Here is an 18,357-nt window from a genome sequence, read left to right on the forward strand (position 1 = left end):
GCTGATCAATGTCAGTTCTAAATCATCCTAGATATCTTGGTCGTCGCTGCCAGCAACTGCGAGTCTGCGATTGGTCTGCGACTCAGTTCAATACCTCATCTATTTACACCTAGGCCTGCTGTCACCACTCGAAATGCTGGGGATCCGTTCGGTGACTCAAGCCAATCTTCCTCCTACACCTGCTGCTACCTCTCAAGATGCTGGGGATCCGTTCAACGACTCTGACGCCGATCTCATAATTCGCTCGTCCGACAATATAGACTTCCGTGTCTACCGTGCTATTTTATTCAAGGCATCTCCAACATTGCGCGCCATCATCACCGGCAACGCTAGCCTTGCCTCCTCAGAACGTGAAACCAGAGACAACTTACAATTAGTACGAATCAACGAAAGTCGTTCGACCCTCACTCTTCTTTTCGGCATCATCTATCCTGGAGATTCTCCGGACTTTGAGAACATAACACTTGGCCAATCAGTCACCCTCCTTTGTGCTTTGGATAGGTATATCAATATTTCCAGCATCCCTAGAACCATCGACTCCATTATGGACAACGTTATCAAAAAGAAACCACACCTAGCGTTTTCCCTCGCGCGTCGCTTTTCCCTTGCCGAGGAAACGGCAGAGAAAGCCGCCATAGAGACGCTGCGCTTCTCTCCACTCACCCCGATCCAGCGTATTCAAGACGAGCACCTCTCCGAGTACATGACATCAGGGCTCTTCGACGACTTAGCGTGCTATCACCGCCAAGCTGTCCGCGCCACATCCACGGTCATACGCTCCTTCCTTCCAGAATCCACGACTCTCAGATCCGTCTACTTCCCGTTCGCTCGCACGGGAAATGCCCCGTCAGCGGATATCCGCCAATGGCACGAACGCTGCTATTCCTGTAGTCTTTGCTTCAAATGCCACTGCCCTAGACAGGACATGATAGGCCAGCCCCAAGGCCCGCATCAGCAGGTATTCAACATCCCGCAGTATGTCATCGACTACTTGACGCAATGCGGCGCCGCACTCAACGACAAGCCTCATTGGGATACCATGCTCGCCGATAATAGGTTGTTAGCTGCCCCTTTGCGCACGGCCGATGACTGTAAGGGATGCAAGTGGAGGGCGCGGGTTGAGATGCCTATATTCCGGAAGTTGGTCGCTGACAAGATCGAAATGGAGATTCGAGAGGTGCGTGTTTCTGTCTATCTCGTTTCTATCATATTCGATCCCATTGCTCATATTTTTTTAATCCGAATCGTCTCACCTTGTCACGTACTTCTAGACAGTGAACGTCCCTTTCTAACTTTCTTGTTCTCCTAAATTTCATTCGTTAAATATGCATAATATTTATCTATCTGTGTCATAAATTACGGACAGTTATTACACTTTCACGTCTAACGTCCTATTTTATTCTGCGATGCTAAGTATGCGCCATGATCACTGGCAATGCTAGGCTTCCCTCCTCAGAACGCAATTCCAGAGACAACGTAGAGTCGATGCAGATTAGCGAAAAGCATTCGACCCTCACTCCTCTTTATCGATGTCGTCTATCCCGGGCTCACGATGCATACACCATCAGTCCGCTTCAGCCATCTCTTCCAAGTATTATCTTCGGGCTCGGACGCCTGAACGATACGCTTCGCGAGAACTTGGAAGGCCGCACATGGCTGTTCGACGAGGGTAGTAGTGTCGGTCAGAGCTAAGCACCTCCGGAGCCGGAGGTCGAGCTGATCAGTACGATGAATGGTGGCGCCTTGTTCATCGAAGATGAAGTAGTACTGAACATTGAATTGGACCGCAGTTGGAAGTTGGTGTTCAAGAAGGTTCAAGAGGGGGTACAGGAGGAAGGCCGTTGTGTCTGGGGGAAAATCAGTGTTTGGACTCAGGCATAGATGGACGCCGTACGAACCGAATTCTGAGGGGCCCACGATCCCACGCCGATCACTCGCCTCTATCGTCTTGCGTAGGGAATGATACTCGGGGGCCACGACGAGGACATCAGTGATTGCTGTGGTTGATAAGAGGGTTCTCCTAATGTCTCCTACTTTCTCGAGGTAGACGTATTGGGATCCTTCGGGAACAGCGGGGATACCAAGATAAATGCAGCCCGCGCCGTCGATGGCTGAGCCGGACTTCTTGACGTCGTCGAAAATCATAGAAGTCTCGTGGCTGATCTCACAGAGTGATATAAAATTGTTTTCGAGGACAATGTTCACCTCGGGGCCTGTTCCTCGGCGCTGGTGTGGCCACGATCGGCCTCAGGTCTTGTTGTGAAGATTCGTTGCACCCGCGGAGGCCACGCTGCAAGAGCCAATTATTTCAGTAATCGACATGCTAAGCTGGTCAAGTAGCAAGTAACCCACCAAGAAACGATTGTTCTCTGGATCTAAGGGCGCCGGCGGGATTCAAGGCATCTAGATTGTAAGAACGTCAAAAACAACCTCAAGAGTTCGTTTGTTCTTTTTGAATACAGCCCCGGAAATAAACTGACTATTTTGTGGTACGGGAATATTTGGCCGCATGAAAAAGACATGAACTCCGGGGGTGGGCTGCTCAGGCCAGACATTCGAGAGATCCTGGAGGTTTCTAAGCCGCACGGTCTGTCCTGCATCGTGCATCTGGTTCAGTCGTTCGGTGAGCGAATCTTGTGGTGAAAAATCAATAGGCTCGGGGAGCTAGACAGGTTCAGAGACGAGTGGAAGAATTAATAACGAAACATTAAACACCGTCCAAAGGTTCAAATCTATCACAGTGATGCCGGGCAGCACATTGCTCTTCTCTTCGCGAATTCTGTCCTTCAAGTCTTGTACGATGCAGTTCGATGGTATCATAATCTTGAATGGAGCTTCTCCAATCATAAGAGCCCAAATGGTGAGCGGTGAGGCGTCCATCGTAAATGTGCAATGAAAGGAGGCAAGAACCAGATGAGCGACTCTCCTATTCCAGTCGACGGTGTTTCGGAAAACCATTCAAAGTCCGCCGGCATTTTGCGCCGAGGTGTAAATCGAGCGAGTCCGCTGCGGGCCGAGTAGGCACTCTCTTTGGCGTACCAGCACAATTGAAGACGAGCGACCTTTTCGTACGAATCGTCGGCGCACACCCACTATCTTCAAGTCGACTAGGACACCTATATATGAAGAATTACGGTAAGTCTCTTCAAGGGCGCCATAGATCTGGGACCCGACTTGTACCCGACTATCGAGAACAAGGGAATGCCACGTGTTGCCCCTTCCAACTGCGACAGCGCCAGTGTCTGTGTCTTGCCTTCCCAACCCTCATTGAGGTCTACTGGTACAGGATTTTCTAGTCCACATGGCCATGAATGTTCCCTTTGGCGGGTTCAACATCCGGTGCTATCAGTGTAATGAGCGGGCGGTTCTTTTCAAGTGCTCTCGTTGCAAGTACGTTGCTCTTTCCCTCATCCCTTCCCATGTTGGTTTCATCCCGATAGCGGCCTTGTCGCTCTTTGACCCTTGAAAACTTTCACACTGATATATACCTGACGTATCTCTTTAGAGTCTCTAGATACTGCTCCGTCGAATGTCAGAAGACTGCCTGGCAGACGACTCACAGGTTCATTTGCACTCCGCACGCTATCACTGGTGGTATGGACGCTATCAATGTTCAGGTTACATCGGCCAAGTCTTTCTGGGATCACTGGAGATACTCTCTGGAGGTCTGGATGTTCTTCGCCCTTGATTACGGGAACAGTCCAGCGGACTATCTGACTAGGCACTGGTGAGTTGCGCATGCAATCTTCGCTCTTATTCCAATGTACAACGTTGACAAAGCTGGCTTTTTTTCCAGCTTTGTACTCGACTTGGAGCGAAGAGACATGGAAACTTCGAGATTGAAGCTATACGCCGTGAGTGCTCACCTCTCTTATCATGGAACCGAATAGTCTCTCTCCCACTGACATCGATATAAATAACACACAGGTCAAATCCGCGTCTTTTATGGCGCACGCAGATTTCGAGAGAATAATGCACCGCATACTTCCCCTAGATGAGGGTCTTCGCAATTCAGTAGTCAACAGAGCCTTCGGTCCTTGGGTCACCCCACTGGAAACCGTCATCCGCTACTGCATCATCTGTGAAGGCGTATTCCTTGGAGGCATGCAGGAATTGCCCTTCCTGGAGAGTTACCTTCGAGAAAACGGGAAAAGGGTAGACTTGGGCGAGATGAGGTCGACGACGAAGGGGAGATTACTCTCGCGGAGGTTGCAAGAGGGATATGAGCGCGCGCTCATGTCTCAAGTAGATGGGGGAAACTGTAAGTCTTTTCCGGAACAGTGGTCATTGCGCTGACAGCTGACGATGCTTGTCGTCGATACCAGTGGACGGATATCTGATTCATTACGAGGTAGAGAACCAGGCCGCGCTCAAAGTGATAGACATGAATAGTGGGCCTGCTGAATGATAGAACCGCCTAATGCTGTGAATGTCTCTTGTCCTTTCTACTTAGATATTGTCAATAGGCTCGTTGAATATGGTGGCACGACCAGTCCTCTTGCTTTGCAGTTAGGGACCATGCGCGAAATTCTTCGTCGTCACACCCATTTTATCATCGGCTTTGTGTTGAGTGTTTCACTACTCTAAGTTCATTCGGATAGTGAGGATGATAGTAGTACTACATATTCAAATTGTTGAAACGAGAATTGTCAAGATATATTGTATCCTGCTGGGCTCATGGGCGAATATCCGTCCTTACGTCCCTCAATTCGAACACATAACACAAGCAAAATACAGCTAGCCTTGGACAATCGTCTCTCCCATGGTCCACCGAAGTACACCATGCTTTTCTGCGATGCCGGAATCTACCACTTTGCGCCTCACCTCTCGCCTGACATCCTTCCCAAGACATATTACCAATTCCCGAAGTCGTTTGCCCCCATTTTCCTGACGGGCCTTGAAAGCACCCAGGATGTTGTCCAATGTTGCCGTAACGAAGGCGGAACAGTGGTTTTTGTTCACGTGTAACACGAGCATTTGAAGGAGTGGAAGAGGGATTTGGCCACTTTGGTGGGGAACGCGTTGCATAACGAACTCGGTAACAGTCTCGATCGCTACGAGCCCTATCAACCGGAGACGCGTTAACTGAGTGAACTGATCAAAAGCGGGGAAGAGAGTCGACGACTGGTACGGTAGGTTGTGAACTCGAAGGTTGAGAACGAAACTCTCGATACGTCTACATCCCACGATCAGGAGGAGGCCCACCGAGCACTGGGTTATAAGAGGATCGGATTCCGACCTACTCATGTAACGCCCAGACATGATCAGAGCACCAGGCTCTAAATGAGGGCCTTGCGCCTCGGGAAATAGGCATGTGTTGTGCGGAGAGCTGCTTTCCACGGATGAATTACATGAAACGGCAATTTGTCCGTTGTAATTTAGAGAGCCTTTCGGACCCATATCATCGAGCTGAAAAGTGACTCGTCGGAAAGAGGCGATTCCTTGGCGTTGCCGATTATCAAGGTAGGTTGAAACTGCCATGATATCTCTGACCACGAGAGAAAATATGAGGTTTACGCAGAGATTGGCGTTAAACTGGATGACGGAGTCCAGATGCGCGATGGCAGTGGATGGAATATGCTGAGTGAATGATAATATCTTAAGATGAGGAAGGGAGACAGGCTGTGCAGGTGGCGTCGCAGTGTCAGCATTGAACATGAAGCTTTGGAGAGTCAGAACTTCCAGATTTGGAAAATGTCCGAGCAGAGCGCGGATGTCAATGAGAGAGGTGGGTGGGAGAACCGGGACATGAAATTCCGTTAAATTGTCGAACGTCTGCGTGTGCAAACAGGGCAATTTAATTCGAATTCGCGGGAGCCTGAGCCAGACTAGTTTCTTGGGGAGGGACGAAAGAAACTGATCGTCGATTGCGATGTCAGTGTCCTGAGACGTTCTGAAAATGGGTAAGATGTCATAGTCGAGTATCGACAAGATATTGTTGGGGTTCTGAGACTCTGAGAAGGATTTAAGGAGGAGGCCAAGTAACTGGTCGTCGTCCGTACGGACGACGAGGTTACGGATGCGATGGACATGGGCCAGAATGCTAGAGAAGGAAGATGACAACTCGGTCGAGTGTATGTGCTGAACCTGTAAGGCCATCTCCCGAGAGTGCTCGAGCATAAATTCCGTGAGGGACGTGTGTCGGGAAGATATAATCTCGGTCCACATTTGCGCGGATGAAAGAGCGACAGCGCGCCACCTATTGCACACGTGTATGATGCTGAGCCAAGTCCAATCGCGCATCGTGTCGGTGATGCTCGTGTGGGCAGGCCGTAGCAGAAGAAAAATCTGGAGCAGGAGTTCGGTGGCGAGCCTGGATATAGGCGCATGGGGCGAATAATACACAACCTGCACCGAAGAATAAGGAGGGGCAGCTGCAGAGAGAGCGTCGTCCATGTTGGTTTTGCTTTGGCGATAGTGGGTTGTCGGTAGCAAAGTGGTATCTACTTAGAATGTCTGAGGTCGGTCAGAGGACAGCTCGAGGATATGACGGCTGAGAGGAAAGACAACAGGCGTGGCTGACTACGGCTGACCACCGCAGCAGCTGCAACCCGATCGCGAGTTTCAAACTCAGACAAAAGACCTGCTCCAATTTTACTTCCCGCGCAATACATGGCACTATTGAAGCGGGCTACTCCCAGGCTGCACTTGGTCATTTTGTAGCGCAGCTGGCGGAGACAGCGCTCCCCAGCCTGAGTCTGCCGGCCCAGAATACTTAGATTTACCTAGATTCTGGGTAGCGAAACCTCGAGTTGTTGCTTGTGTGAATCTGCAAAAGGCAAACAACAAGAGGCCGGATACATACATTGATTTCTGTTTAGCACTATATACTCTGATCAAGCCGTGAGTATGCAACTAGGTTATACTACACACTGTCACAAGAATAACGATTCTTAATCATAATCATAAAAGGTCGTCAACATCAAGATAAGTCTGATCGCGCACACCAGCTTTCCCCCTCCTGCGTGAATTCCACACGAAAAAAATGTCAAACAAACTGCAAACCTTATTAAAGAAAAGTCCCACCCACTCTATCGGTCCGTTCAAATACTCCCATATTATCTGAGATGCATCTTCCTGAACAGACCACCCAATACACCGTCCGCCTCCGCACTGGCCCCGCCACCGCGGCCATCATGGCTACTCACATGTTCGTGCTGTAGTCCACTCTTCTTCCCGGCCTTTTTCCGCCTGGCCGGCCTCTCATCCTCGCTTCCGAAATCAAATGATCCTGGCATCCTCCTCTCATCCTCGGAGTCTTCTTCTTCCTCATCCTCCTCGTAGTCTCTAGAAACACCAATGTCCGATGGCTTGAAAGTAGCCTGTGTCGGCGTCTTCCCCACGACCTCATCCTCCAGGATCGGTTTCCCCACCTTCTGCACCTCATTCTCGTCCTCTCTCTTCAACTTCTTCGCCTCCCACGCCTCCCTCACCTGCTCTCCACTCCCACCCTCTCCATCCGGTCCCGTAACCCTCACATTCGCGTTCTCCCCCGGATGCTCCCCTCCCAACCCTCCTCTCGCATAATCCACCGACTTCACGCTCTCACTCCCTTTACTTTCCTTACTCTCTCTACTATCCCTCCACCCACCCTCGTCCTCGTCCTCACTAACCCCACCAGCCCCAGCCCAGCCCCCGCTACTCCTCGTGTCCGACTCGTCCCTCCCACCAGGCGTCAGAGGTCTCCTCGCAGCGGGTGACTTCGATCGTGATGCATTGCGAGCGCTGATGCTGAAGCGCTGGATGGCCTGTACGGAGGCGATGGCGGATTTCCAGTGTTGACGTGGGTTAAAGTTTTCGCGCAGACCGGAGAGATCGTGCGTTGTTGAAGCTTCATGGGTTGTTAGCCACTGCGAAGAGATTAATGTCAGTAAATAGTAAACAGATTTTGCATGATAGGGGATAGGGTAGAGGTTCGTACAGGATGTTGGAGGGCCTCCGCTGCCGTAGGCCTCTTGTTCGGATCGGGATCGAGCAGTTTCTTGATGAAGTCTTTCGCTATTCGCGCAACGCCGCGCCACCGCCACGCAGATCGACGGAAGTCAGCATCTACATCCGGCTTCGGCGGGCGGAGTAGAGAGAGCAGGGTGGTGAGAAGCCTGCGTACCCTCATCAGAAACGTTCTTCCAGTACCGTTCATGGAAATTGATCTTCGCCTCCGTTGTCTCTTTCACTAGCTGCTTGACGTCGTCCGACCGGAACGGTGAGTAACCGCAAAGGAGAACGTAGGTGATGATTCTTGCATTCCAATTCCAATCGCATCCAAATTGAATAACAAGTGAGTGACATAGCAAAACAGATGAGAAAGTGAGACGTACCCAGTGGACCACAGATCCACAGCCTTTCCATGCCCCTTCTTGTTCAACACCTCTGGTGCTACGTATCCGAAACTGCCAGCCAGCGACATGAGCTGTTCTTCGGAAGAGTGTAGATGCTTTGCGCTGTGGACAAAAAGTAAGCCTTTCAGCAAGGGGGATCATGAAGACAGGCGAGACTCACATCCCGAAGTCGGCGATAACGATGTCGGAGTCTTTGTCGCGGGTGCGGTAAAGGATGTTCTCGGGTCTGTGGGATACGATGGCGCACGATGAGTCCGCAAGGAAATAACTGTGAATGGACTTGATACATACTTGAGATCGCGATGCACTATATCATGCTCGTGTAGATACTTCACCCCATTCAACACGCTCCTAAATCTCCAACGTTAGTGCACTTTATTCCATGGCTCGGGCATGGGCGTAACGCACCGAACAACTCCCACCGCATCTGACTCCGTGAATTTGCCCCTCTGACAGATCCGCTCGAATAGTTCGCCACCCGTTGCAAGTTCGAACGAGAGATAGTACTTCGTGCGTGACTCGAACCATTCATAGAACTTAACCTGGTAAGGAAATCGAGGGGTGAGTTGGAGTGAAGTCAGGAAGGGAAACGCGAATACTGCATTCGAACGAGAAGCCTGTCAGAGGAGCATCATCCTGAAATGCTCAATGCCAATCATGACTATGACGTCTTTTCTAGACGCTCTCAGGTCGCGAAATGACATCTGTGTGGCCTATGTCTGTGCATAGCCTTACCGGATATCGTGATGCGATTCGAGTTGTGAGAACAGATGGGCAGAGTCGACCGTGGCATAGACTGCATGGGCACACGAACACGGAATGGACGCTATCGCGAGGGTAAGCGTTGCCAAGCGACTGCGTAGCTTGGCACACCAACCCCACCCTCTTGCGTGCATGCAAATTCCGAAGAAACAGAGAGCAAAAAGTATGGAGGAAACTCACGATATTTGGATGATCCAAACCCTTCAATACCTCCATCTCTCCCCAGACGCTCGACTCATTCCCCTTGACCTTCTTCTTCGGGATGACCTTCAAAGCAACTTCTCTGGTCATATCCTGAGCCTTACCGGCCTTTGACGTCTTGTTCGACGCAGCAGACCCGATCGAGGATGTGGAAGACGATGAGGAAAGAGAGGGCGAAAGTGGAGGACGATGAAGAGAAGAAGTCGGCGAAGTGGACGGAGACGGGGACGTGGAAGACGTGGAGGAGGATGAAGACGGCGGCGCGAGGGATGATGCGGCTGCGCCACGGAGGGCAACATTGATTTGTTCGGGTGGTACATGCCATGTTGCGCGCTGTATGAAAAAAGAGGGATGTTAAGTACAGTGATGTGCTTGTCCCGGAACGACGTGAGTCTACAATGCGCTGGCTAAGAAGGCCTTTAAGAGATGTCCCTCTGCCCGCAAAGTCGAGACGCAGACTTCGTGAGAATAGGGGATAGCAGTCCCACCCCTTGTAGTTTAGGAGAGTCGTGGAGTTCTGCAAGATACCACTTTGTACACGACATCTCCACACACTGCGGATATCTAGGGTGGAACATATGGATGGCTAGTGAAGTTATCCTCTCCTTCCGTGGTCAGCACGGCTGCACTCCAAAGGCATAAAAACTCGTCGAAATTCGTGTTGTTCCTGTGAAAGCTACCGAGTGCTCGATGTCCAAGTTCACTGATAAAACGCAAGCGATCGCGCTCTCCGTGTATTGCCACCCACCAGCATTGTCTGAGCTAGTGTTTATCTCCCTCGCACACCCTCTCTGCATCACGCACTATACTTGCCACATTTAGAAAAGAGACAAACGCACCATGACTTTACCAAAAGTCCCCGTGCCGAGCACATCTTTAACCTCGTACTGTTTCTTCTTTGTGAACGATGCTGGCTGAGGCAGCATCGCATTCGAGATTGCCGACAGATTCATCTTCAACGACTGGCTGTCTGATGAGCAATAAAAACAGTGAGACAAAAGACCAAAAATACGGAAGATGATAGACGGATGGAGGAGAAGCAAAGCACAGCCCGCCTTGGTTCAGTTACGAAATCAAAGCAGGCACGAGGCATGACGCGCCTTCGGTGCCTGGTTGATCCCTTCCTCTTTCGTTTGTCTGCATCAAACTCCGACGCAAAAGGTCGAGCACTCCTTCGTTACAACCACCATCATCTCTAGCACTACATCCTAGGGAGTTATTTTTGACAATACGGTGAGTCAATTTTTATCAATACGGCTAGTCTTATGTTCAAGCGAAGGTAGTACGTCGACAGGATGGCTTCCTCCACCCCCAACACTCAGCGTTTTGCAGCACAGTCTGTGATCCAACAACGTCGAGGACCTATCGCCATGCTCGCGAACGAGATCTTGCTCACGATTTTTTTACTCCACCGACCAAGCCACTCGAATGATGCCGTGGGCGATTGGACTTGGCTGAGCATCATTCACGTGTGCAAGAGGTGGCGCGACATAGCTCTTTTGTCCGCCCAAATGTGGACGGAGATCATTTGCTCTCGACATACCTCTCTTACAGAGTTCATGCTCGAGCATTCTCAGAATATGCCTCTTCTCATCTGCCACACGCACGCTCCCAAGCTGCTACCGTCTTTCCGTAGCATCTTATCCCGGGCGAATCGCATCCAGAACGTCACCGTCCGCGCAGAAGACGGCCAGTTGCTTGATCTCCTTCTTAAATCGTTCTCGACAAGCCCCGAAAATATACTTTCGGTGTTTGATTATGATATCCTACCGATAAACCACGCAGAGTGGCACGTCAGCGATGGCACACTTAACGAGCAGTTTATATCACAGCTTCCCAAGAGACTGGTCTGGCTCAAGCTCCCTCGCATTCGAGTTATATCGCCATTCATGCAGGTACAGACGTTCGACAACCTGACAGAATTCTTGGTGAAGGTTGTTCCACCAACTTCTCTTGCCGACATACATGCCCTGCTCGGACATTTTCCAAATCTGGAAGTATTCACTCTCCACAGCTACATGAATGATGTCGATCATGCGACATTAACCGCCCAAACCGTCACTCTTCAGCATCTGAAGGTTCTCACGTTCGCCGAATGTAGACCGCTCAGGGCTGTTGCACATCTAGGTTCTATGATCATGCTTCACGCTGATCTCTGCATAAACCTACAATTCCTTATAATCCCAGAATATATCACTGGAATACAGTTATTCCTCCAGGCCCGACAACGCCAAGGAAGGACATTGTTCCCTGTCGGTATTTTACTTCAGGACAATAGTGCGATAGATCGTCTCAAGTGGACGAGACGCTTATTAATTCAATGCAACTCATTCATCGAGCCAGGTTCCGAGTTAACCAGACATCCAGCCACTCAGGTGCAAGGCCCACGGCCAGGGCCTGGCATTGTACTTCTGAATGGGATGTACCAGGCTAAAACACCCACTTCCTCTGTAATTCAGCAAATCATGCCCCTTCTCGAGTTGTTAGAGTTCAGACACATACAGCACTTCACCGTGTGCATCCAGAACCGCAGCCTCCCTTATCAACCATCGGCTCTCTTCCCAGTTTTGGACCAGCTAGTTCAGTTGACTCATCTCCAGCTGGATGGATTCTTTGCCATCTACACTATTGCCCTCTTTGTCCAGAAAGACAGAGCTATTGGCTATCAAGGTGGCAAAATCCCCTTTCCATCGCTTCAACACCTTGCACTTCGGGTGCCCCTGGAGGAACATGACGACATCATTAGGAACATGCTAAATGACATTGTGGATGCGCTCCGGGATCGAGAGGCATGTGGGGGTCAACGACTTCAGATGTTCACAATACGCCTCGAGAAGGATTCTATACAAGATGTGGTGAATAAGCTGCCGGATAGTGGGATCACGGAGCGGTACGATATAACGGGCCCAAACGATTCAGATTCAGAAGAATGAGAGGCTATCCAGTCCGGACCTGGTGGTCAGTATATATCTGTGCGGCAGTCGGTCTCGTCGGTATTCGCATTAATCCTTGGGTATTGCAATGCATGTATATACTTACATCGAGAGGATTGAGAACGACACTGGATTTTTTACACGTCGGAAATTTGACCGACAAGACATGATATACAATAATTACAGTGTTTCACGTTCGTGTCCTACGCGCTCCTAGTCTCGCGACAACACTAGTCCCGCGACAACACCCGTCCCGTACCATCCCTCCGAAAGAAGTCTCTGGGGTATCCTATAAGTATACTCCAAATTAGGCTCGGACAAGGCGGACGCGAAGCCTTCCTTGACCTCCCACATATTCCTCAGAAGTTCAGATTCCTTCCCCAATCAACCTCTCCGGCCGCTCATGACGAGGCACAAAGGGCAAGAAAAAATCAATAGCAAGCCATACGCGAGAAGGAACGAGATGGAAGAGACATTTATGGAACACCTGGCCAACATCTCTACTGCTCGCTGTCCATCTCGTCCTCAAATTTCTTCAACATATCAAGGTCATGCTCATGCATGATCGATCCCAGGACAGTAGCATCCTCCGGCCACTTGATCTCCTTGTTCCTGCTCGCCGGGTACGTCACCTGGCCCTCCGTTCCCGCCCAGTCAAAGTCCACAACCATGGCCTTGTCCTCCATGATCAAAATATTCGCCCGTCGAATGTCACCATGCACAAGGTTTTTACCGTTCAGCGCATCCACAGCGTCCCGCACGTCTCTCTTCACTTGTTCTCTATCCACCTTCCTCGTCTCCATGGAGCACTCTTCAACATAATCCATCACAATCGCCCACCAATCTCCGAGTTCAGGAATACACTGGCAATACCACAGCTTGGGTGCGAGGGGCCTCACCCGATTCGCAAGGCACTCGTGCGCCTCTTTCGAGTATGTGCGCGCAAACTTGACGGCGACGGGGTGGTGAACTTCGGTGTCATCGATGCAAGTCGCCTTGAAAATCGCCTTGCTGGTATATTCAGGGAGGAGACGCGCCGTATACATGAGCTTATATGTCCTTCCATCCATCTTGAACTCTGTGAAAGCTGGGCCAAAAAAGGACGGCATAACGAAGCCGAAGGACATTTCTTGTCGTGATGTTGAGGTCGAGGGGACGAGGGACTGGTTTCGCATCGACGCACGGGAAGAAGAGGGCTGTGATGAACCGGCTGGCTTTGTTTCTGGAGCGGGAAGGTCCCTATAGTACTTCTCAAGAGATAGCAGTGCTTTCCGCAGAGCGCGAAAGATGCACGCGACACGAACGATAGAGTTGTCGAGGTTGCCATGCAAGTCGCTAGCGCCAAGGTAGATAAAGTCGGTCAGGTGCTGCGCCATGAATCGGTCTGCGAGGATTGCTCCCTCAATGACGAAGTATGGTCCGGCGATAGCGAGGAGGAACGCTGGGCAGCAAGAGACGGCGCGAATGGAAGCGTACTGGCCATGCACGGTCATGAGTTACCAAGGACTCGAAAGAAAGAAAGAAAGAGATGCACCTTGTCTGTTGAAACCAATGCCCTGAATGCGCATCCTGCCTGCCACAAAGGATCGCATCTGCCCTCTCCAACCTCAGTCCTGTATTCCATGATAAGACGCAAGGCTTTAGCAAGTCTATGATTGAGGCAGACCGTGAAGGCATGACCGTCAGGCTTGACAGATGACGTACCTACAGGAAAGGTCGTTTCCTGAGAGATGACTCCGCAACCGAAAAATATCGACGCCACAACTTCTTCCAACTTCTCCTGACGCTCGACTTCATTCTCGTAGAATTCAGACGATATGGCTATGAAGTCGTAAGCGGTCTCCACCTCTTCCTGGGTAAGCGCGGAGGTGTCCGACATGTCGCGGGCGAATTGGGAGAAGACAGGGTGGTAGATTAAGATAGGGGTCGGCGAAAGAGAGATCGGTCTCCCATTATAGAGAGCATCAACGTTCCTGGACGTTTGCTGGCGCCGCATCTCGTGCGCCTGTGTACTCGTCGAAGGAGCCTTGCGTGTCTTGGCCTTGTTGACCACATCATTGCGCCCTGCGTCCCCATAGAATCAGCACAAAAGGAGCGAACTAGCGAATGCATTACATGCCGAGTGCGTGTAGTTTCTCAGATATGGCATCGAGTCTTTGTGGTTGATGTATCTCAGAAAAAGGTTGTATTGGATCAGGCGAGGCCGGCGGGGGATCATGGACTAGGACACCGTCATTCATGCGATCAGGGGCGCAATTGAAGTGGACAAAGCTTACCAAAGATGGCACAAACCATAGTACTGACAGCACTCTCTCCGAGAATTATATCTTCCACATTCTCGCTGTGAGCAAGCAGGAAATAGTCGTCCGACTGATCGAAAAAACTACTCGGGATTTGTTTGAAATGATCATTGACGAATTTCCAGGCCTCTGCTTTCGGCACGATGGGGGCATCGGGGTCCGTCTACAAACATTATAAGAAGAATCGAAAATTTAATATATGGTCGTGGCGCACCATTTGGTAAAACTCCCAAATACCGGCCTGCGACCGTGTCCGAGCTGGAATAACACGTTGACTATTCCGAAGGAAAACGGCGGCGGTGTCTGTCGAGGAACAGGACAAGTGTTGATGTGACAGAAACCTGGTGCGCTTGAGGTCATCTTCGAAGATGAAAAGCGAATAGGCGGGCATGACGATGCGGCGTGCAAGCTTGTATACTTAAGACGGAGGTGGGTGATGTCGAGGGTATGGTCGTGCTCGTCAAGTTCAACGCGAGTCGGCAACCGCCCCGCCACAGACCTGGTCCAAGCCTGGTCCTCTGTTCATGATCATGTAGTCGCAGGTCGTGGCCTGCAGGCTTAGTGTTACGATTCCTTGAGCGGAGCAAGAGACTCGTCTTTACGGCCTTTCCGGCAAGCTTTCCGGAAGCTTGTCTTCAGCTAAACTAGTTACCAGTTCCACAAACTTCGAGGGTGGTCAAACCGAATCCGAAGACAGGCGTTCAGATGGGGCCAAGACTAGATATTACACAAATTCTGACAAAAGGATGTTTTCATTTATGCAGGACAATATGTGAGTGTCCAAAGAATCTCCCAATCCAGGCAGAGCACACCAGAACGGAAAGGCAGGCGGTGCGCCTGCCGATCGGGATCTCTCAGCCGCATACCGCACCCACCCGCTTAACGCAAGAGAACCTCGAGCTGCGAGCTGGGGTCGGCTCGCGGCTCGCGTTTAAGATTGAGCTGCCCTAATTGTACACGTCGGAAACGCGACCGACAAGAAATAATATCACACGCAGGTCCTCACGTTTGCGTCCTACGCGCTCCTAGTCCCCGCGACAACGGCCGTCCCATACCGTTCCTCCGAAAGAAGCATCTGGGGTATCCCATAAGCAGTAATTTGGCAGATTAGCTCGGACAAGGCGGACACGAAGCCTTCCTTGACCTCCTGCATATTCCTCAGCTTCAGATTCCTTCTCCAATCAACCTCTCCGGCTGCTCGACATACGACCTCCAACACTCCACGAACGCCGCCAACTCAGCTCCCTCAACGACCCTATGATCCGCACTCCAACTCACCCCAACTTTTAATCTCCTCTCACCCTTCCTATCACCTCTCTCCACGTCCCAAACCCACTTTGCCCTTCCAATAGCAACGATCGCCACACCTGTCCCGGGAACTAGCACCGGCATGGCGAATTCACCTGCTCCGATGGCTCCGACGTTGGACACCGTGACTGTTCCGCCGCGTTTGGGCATCTCATTCGGTGTGAGGGCGGAGGGAGTTTGACGGCCGAGGTGGGAAATATGTTTGAGTGAGGAGGCGAGTGAGCAAATAGAATGCGTGTTGGCACGTTGGAGCGTGGGGATGTAGAGACCTGTGGGTGTTGAGAGTGCGATACTGATGTCGGAGTTGGGGCGGATGGTGAGTGTGGGTTTGGCGGAGGGGTCAGAGGAGGGTGTGATGGAGGAGCGGAAAAGGGGCCATTCGAGCATTGCTCTGGAGAGGGTCTTGAGGAGGATGGGGAGGTAGGTGAGTTTGGTGTATTTGCCTGAGTCGGGGACGGGTGGAGGTGAGGGAGGAGTGTAGATGGAGGTGGGCGAGACCATTACGGGTGTTGTGGGTGGCGAAGGGAGGAAGTGGGTGGGTATGTGGGCGTTTAGTGTCGGTAGGAGGTGGTGAAGTGCGGTCAGGTCGAGGTACGTCGAGTAGCTGAAGCAATGTCAGTACAATAGCATTACGAGATGTGAACAGAGACGACTCACCCGAAATGTGGAATCTCTAAACTCTGTAACCGATATTAGAGTAGAGCTGGAGAGAGAATGTGTCCCAAACGTACCTTGGTCATCGCCTTCCACATCCCGTACCTCGTCCGTCCCAGTTCAACAACAACATCTTCCTCGAGGGCAGCAGTCTTATTCTCTGGACTCTGCTTTTCAGCAGCGAGATATCTCTCCACATCAACCTTCTCTATCCTTCCGTTCTTTCCACTCCCCGGAGCAAGCAGCGTCAAATCTACCCCGCTCTGCCTCGCAAGATGTCTGACCGCCGGAAGCGCCAGTACGTTATCCTGACTCGTCGTCGATGGTGGTTTGTTTGGATCCAACGGATGCGGCTGTCGTGATTCAGAAACTGAGGGTAGAGGAGGCGTTGCAGAGGATTGAGTATTGGCAAACGAATCCACTTCAGATTGGGTGGCTTCCTGCTCTTGGTGAGGTTGTGGATTGCTAACGGGTTCAACTTGAGCTGGGTCAACACCTTCGAGCGTTTCCTCATCAACCTCGATGATACAGAGGTCAGAGCCGACTTTCGCGACTTCGCCTTCGTCGACGAGGATCTGCTTCACCACGCCGTCGAACGGACTCGTGATCTCGACGCTCGCCTTGTCGCTCTGAACTTCACAGAGCGGATCGAACATGGTGACAGAGCCCTTAGGCTTCACGTTCCTGAACAAAGACAATGACACAACGCAAACCAATAATGAGTTTGACGGAAGATGATGGAGAGACTGAAGTCACTCACCATTTGATGACCTCACATTCTGTTATTCCCTCTCCGATGTCTGCCAGCTTAAACTTCTGCAAGACCTTTCTGGACGCATGCCAGACTGAAGAAGTATGAAACCCAGAGTTGTAGTAGAGCCTACGGCCGAGAAGGATACGGCGGTAGGAAGACAGGAGCATCGGAGTGTGGGGTAGCAATAGAGAGCGGGGTGAGTATTGGAGTTGAATCCGTTCTTATTTGGTACCGCTTTTCGGGCGGATCTTAGTCTTCGTCAACTGACGAGCACGAGCCTGACACAAAGATGTGTCCCAGATGGGCAGATGAGTTACATAGTATTTGCCGGTATGTATCATGTTACAGGGATAAGTAGGTGTCGAAGCTGGAGATGGGAGACGGAGCCAACGTTGGTACGGAAGAAAGATTAACGCAGCATAATTGGTTATGGGGATGAAATACTGTGCCACAGTGGCGTAAGTACGATCAAATTCCAAGGAATCCTCAGGATTAATTGTGAACATCGAGTGAAGAGGGACCATCGAGTAAGGATGCATCGGTGCAGTAGAAGTAACTGGACAATCAAACATCACTTGGAGCAACACTGATGGCCATCAGGAGCCATCGGCCGTGACTGAGCAAACTTTGAAAAGGTCAAGCAAAGATTATCCTTCAGGCAGCAGGCTCGTCACCGCCGCAAGCAAGATTTCTGTGTCTTCGGATTTCCAGTGAAGACGTTATGCCGGACCTTTCTTCCAGGATCAGTAGCTCTGAATCCATGAGGCCGCAGGCAAAGTATACCACCGTGACCCCTTGACCCCGTGGTGCGCAACTCCACCATCTCGATGAGTTGCCGAAAAGTGAAGCGGAGAGGTCCATAGTGCGTGTTTCAATGTTCATTCGACGGTTAACTGTGCAGAAAAGGCTCTACGATGCGACATATTTGCGACATCTATGGAGGAGAAATGTCACTGATGAGAGCGGTGTCGACATGGTCAAGGAAAGAGTAAGTACACCCTGAGTCGAGGGGCATACCGAGGTCGTCTGCATGGCGTGGCACAGAAAGTGCTGTTAGTAAGGTGCCATATCTAAGGAATATCAGCGAACACGGTGAGAACAGAAGT

General features: G+C 51.0%; 8 protein-coding genes across 8 annotated transcripts; 3 read left to right on the plus strand and 5 right to left on the minus strand.

Annotated features, from left to right (window-relative positions):
- Nucleotides 1–64: 64 nt before the first annotated feature.
- Nucleotides 65–1,292, plus strand: STEHIDRAFT_164284 (uncharacterized protein; the record flags this gene model as incomplete). Its single annotated transcript, XM_007298424.1, has 2 exons — nt 65–1,177; nt 1,272–1,292. The coding sequence occupies exons 1-2, from the start codon at nt 134–136 to the stop codon at nt 1,290–1,292; spliced, it is 1,065 nt and encodes a 354-aa protein (XP_007298486.1). The 5' UTR covers nt 65–133.
- Nucleotides 1,293–1,536: 244 nt separating this feature from the next.
- STEHIDRAFT_151203 (uncharacterized protein) lies at nt 1,537–2,880 on the minus strand (the record flags this gene model as incomplete). Its single annotated transcript, XM_007298425.1, has 6 exons — nt 1,537–1,847; nt 1,899–2,158; nt 2,206–2,290; nt 2,353–2,403; nt 2,481–2,664; nt 2,740–2,880. The coding sequence occupies 6 exons, from the start codon at nt 2,878–2,880 to the stop codon at nt 1,537–1,539; spliced, it is 1,032 nt and encodes a 343-aa protein (XP_007298487.1).
- Nucleotides 2,881–3,054: 174 nt separating this feature from the next.
- Nucleotides 3,055–4,476, plus strand: STEHIDRAFT_164285 (uncharacterized protein). Its single transcript, XM_007298426.1, has 5 exons — nt 3,055–3,390; nt 3,506–3,727; nt 3,797–3,854; nt 3,928–4,261; nt 4,326–4,476. The coding sequence occupies exons 1-5, from the start codon at nt 3,302–3,304 to the stop codon at nt 4,406–4,408; spliced, it is 786 nt and encodes a 261-aa protein (XP_007298488.1). The 5' UTR covers nt 3,055–3,301; the 3' UTR covers nt 4,409–4,476.
- Nucleotides 4,477–4,737: 261 nt separating this feature from the next.
- Nucleotides 4,738–6,396, minus strand: STEHIDRAFT_151205 (uncharacterized protein; the record flags this gene model as incomplete). Its single annotated transcript, XM_007298427.1, has 1 exon — nt 4,738–6,396. One exon carries the CDS (start codon nt 6,394–6,396, stop codon nt 4,738–4,740), a length of 1,659 nt encoding a protein of 552 aa, XP_007298489.1.
- Nucleotides 6,397–6,886: 490 nt separating this feature from the next.
- STEHIDRAFT_88506 (Pkinase-domain-containing protein) lies at nt 6,887–10,296 on the minus strand. The gene is made up of 9 exons (XM_007298160.1): nt 10,142–10,296; nt 9,282–9,635; nt 8,748–8,881; nt 8,631–8,690; nt 8,500–8,565; nt 8,319–8,441; nt 8,108–8,238; nt 7,922–7,998; nt 6,887–7,850 (listed from the first exon to the last, which is right to left on the minus strand). The coding sequence occupies exons 1-9, from the start codon at nt 10,253–10,255 to the stop codon at nt 7,059–7,061; spliced, it is 1,851 nt and encodes a 616-aa protein (XP_007298222.1). The 5' UTR covers nt 10,256–10,296; the 3' UTR covers nt 6,887–7,058.
- Nucleotides 10,297–10,597: 301 nt separating this feature from the next.
- Nucleotides 10,598–12,268, plus strand: STEHIDRAFT_164287 (uncharacterized protein; the record flags this gene model as incomplete). Its single annotated transcript, XM_007298428.1, has 1 exon — nt 10,598–12,268. The coding sequence occupies one exon, from the start codon at nt 10,598–10,600 to the stop codon at nt 12,233–12,235; it is 1,638 nt and encodes a 545-aa protein (XP_007298490.1). The 3' UTR covers nt 12,236–12,268.
- A 467-nt stretch (nt 12,269–12,735) lies between these two features.
- On the minus strand, nt 12,736–14,926 carry STEHIDRAFT_151208 (uncharacterized protein; the record flags this gene model as incomplete). The annotated part of the gene is made up of 5 exons (XM_007298429.1): nt 12,736–13,710; nt 13,770–13,873; nt 13,940–14,299; nt 14,512–14,698; nt 14,750–14,926. 5 exons carry the CDS (start codon nt 14,924–14,926, stop codon nt 12,736–12,738), a joined length of 1,803 nt encoding a protein of 600 aa, XP_007298491.1.
- A 319-nt stretch (nt 14,927–15,245) lies between these two features.
- On the minus strand, nt 15,246–17,629 carry STEHIDRAFT_70267 (CoA-dependent acyltransferase). The gene is made up of 4 exons (XM_007298053.1): nt 17,258–17,629; nt 16,575–17,181; nt 16,503–16,523; nt 15,246–16,449 (listed from the first exon to the last, which is right to left on the minus strand). Exons 1-4 carry the CDS (start codon nt 17,416–17,418, stop codon nt 15,700–15,702), a joined length of 1,539 nt encoding a protein of 512 aa, XP_007298115.1. The 5' UTR covers nt 17,419–17,629; the 3' UTR covers nt 15,246–15,699.
- Nucleotides 17,630–18,357: the final 728 nt, after the last annotated feature.

The sequence above is a fragment of the Stereum hirsutum genome (assembly GCF_000264905.1).
Source record: "Stereum hirsutum FP-91666 SS1 unplaced genomic scaffold STEHIscaffold_1, whole genome shotgun sequence".
Lineage (NCBI taxonomy): Eukaryota > Fungi > Basidiomycota > Agaricomycetes > Russulales > Stereaceae > Stereum > Stereum hirsutum.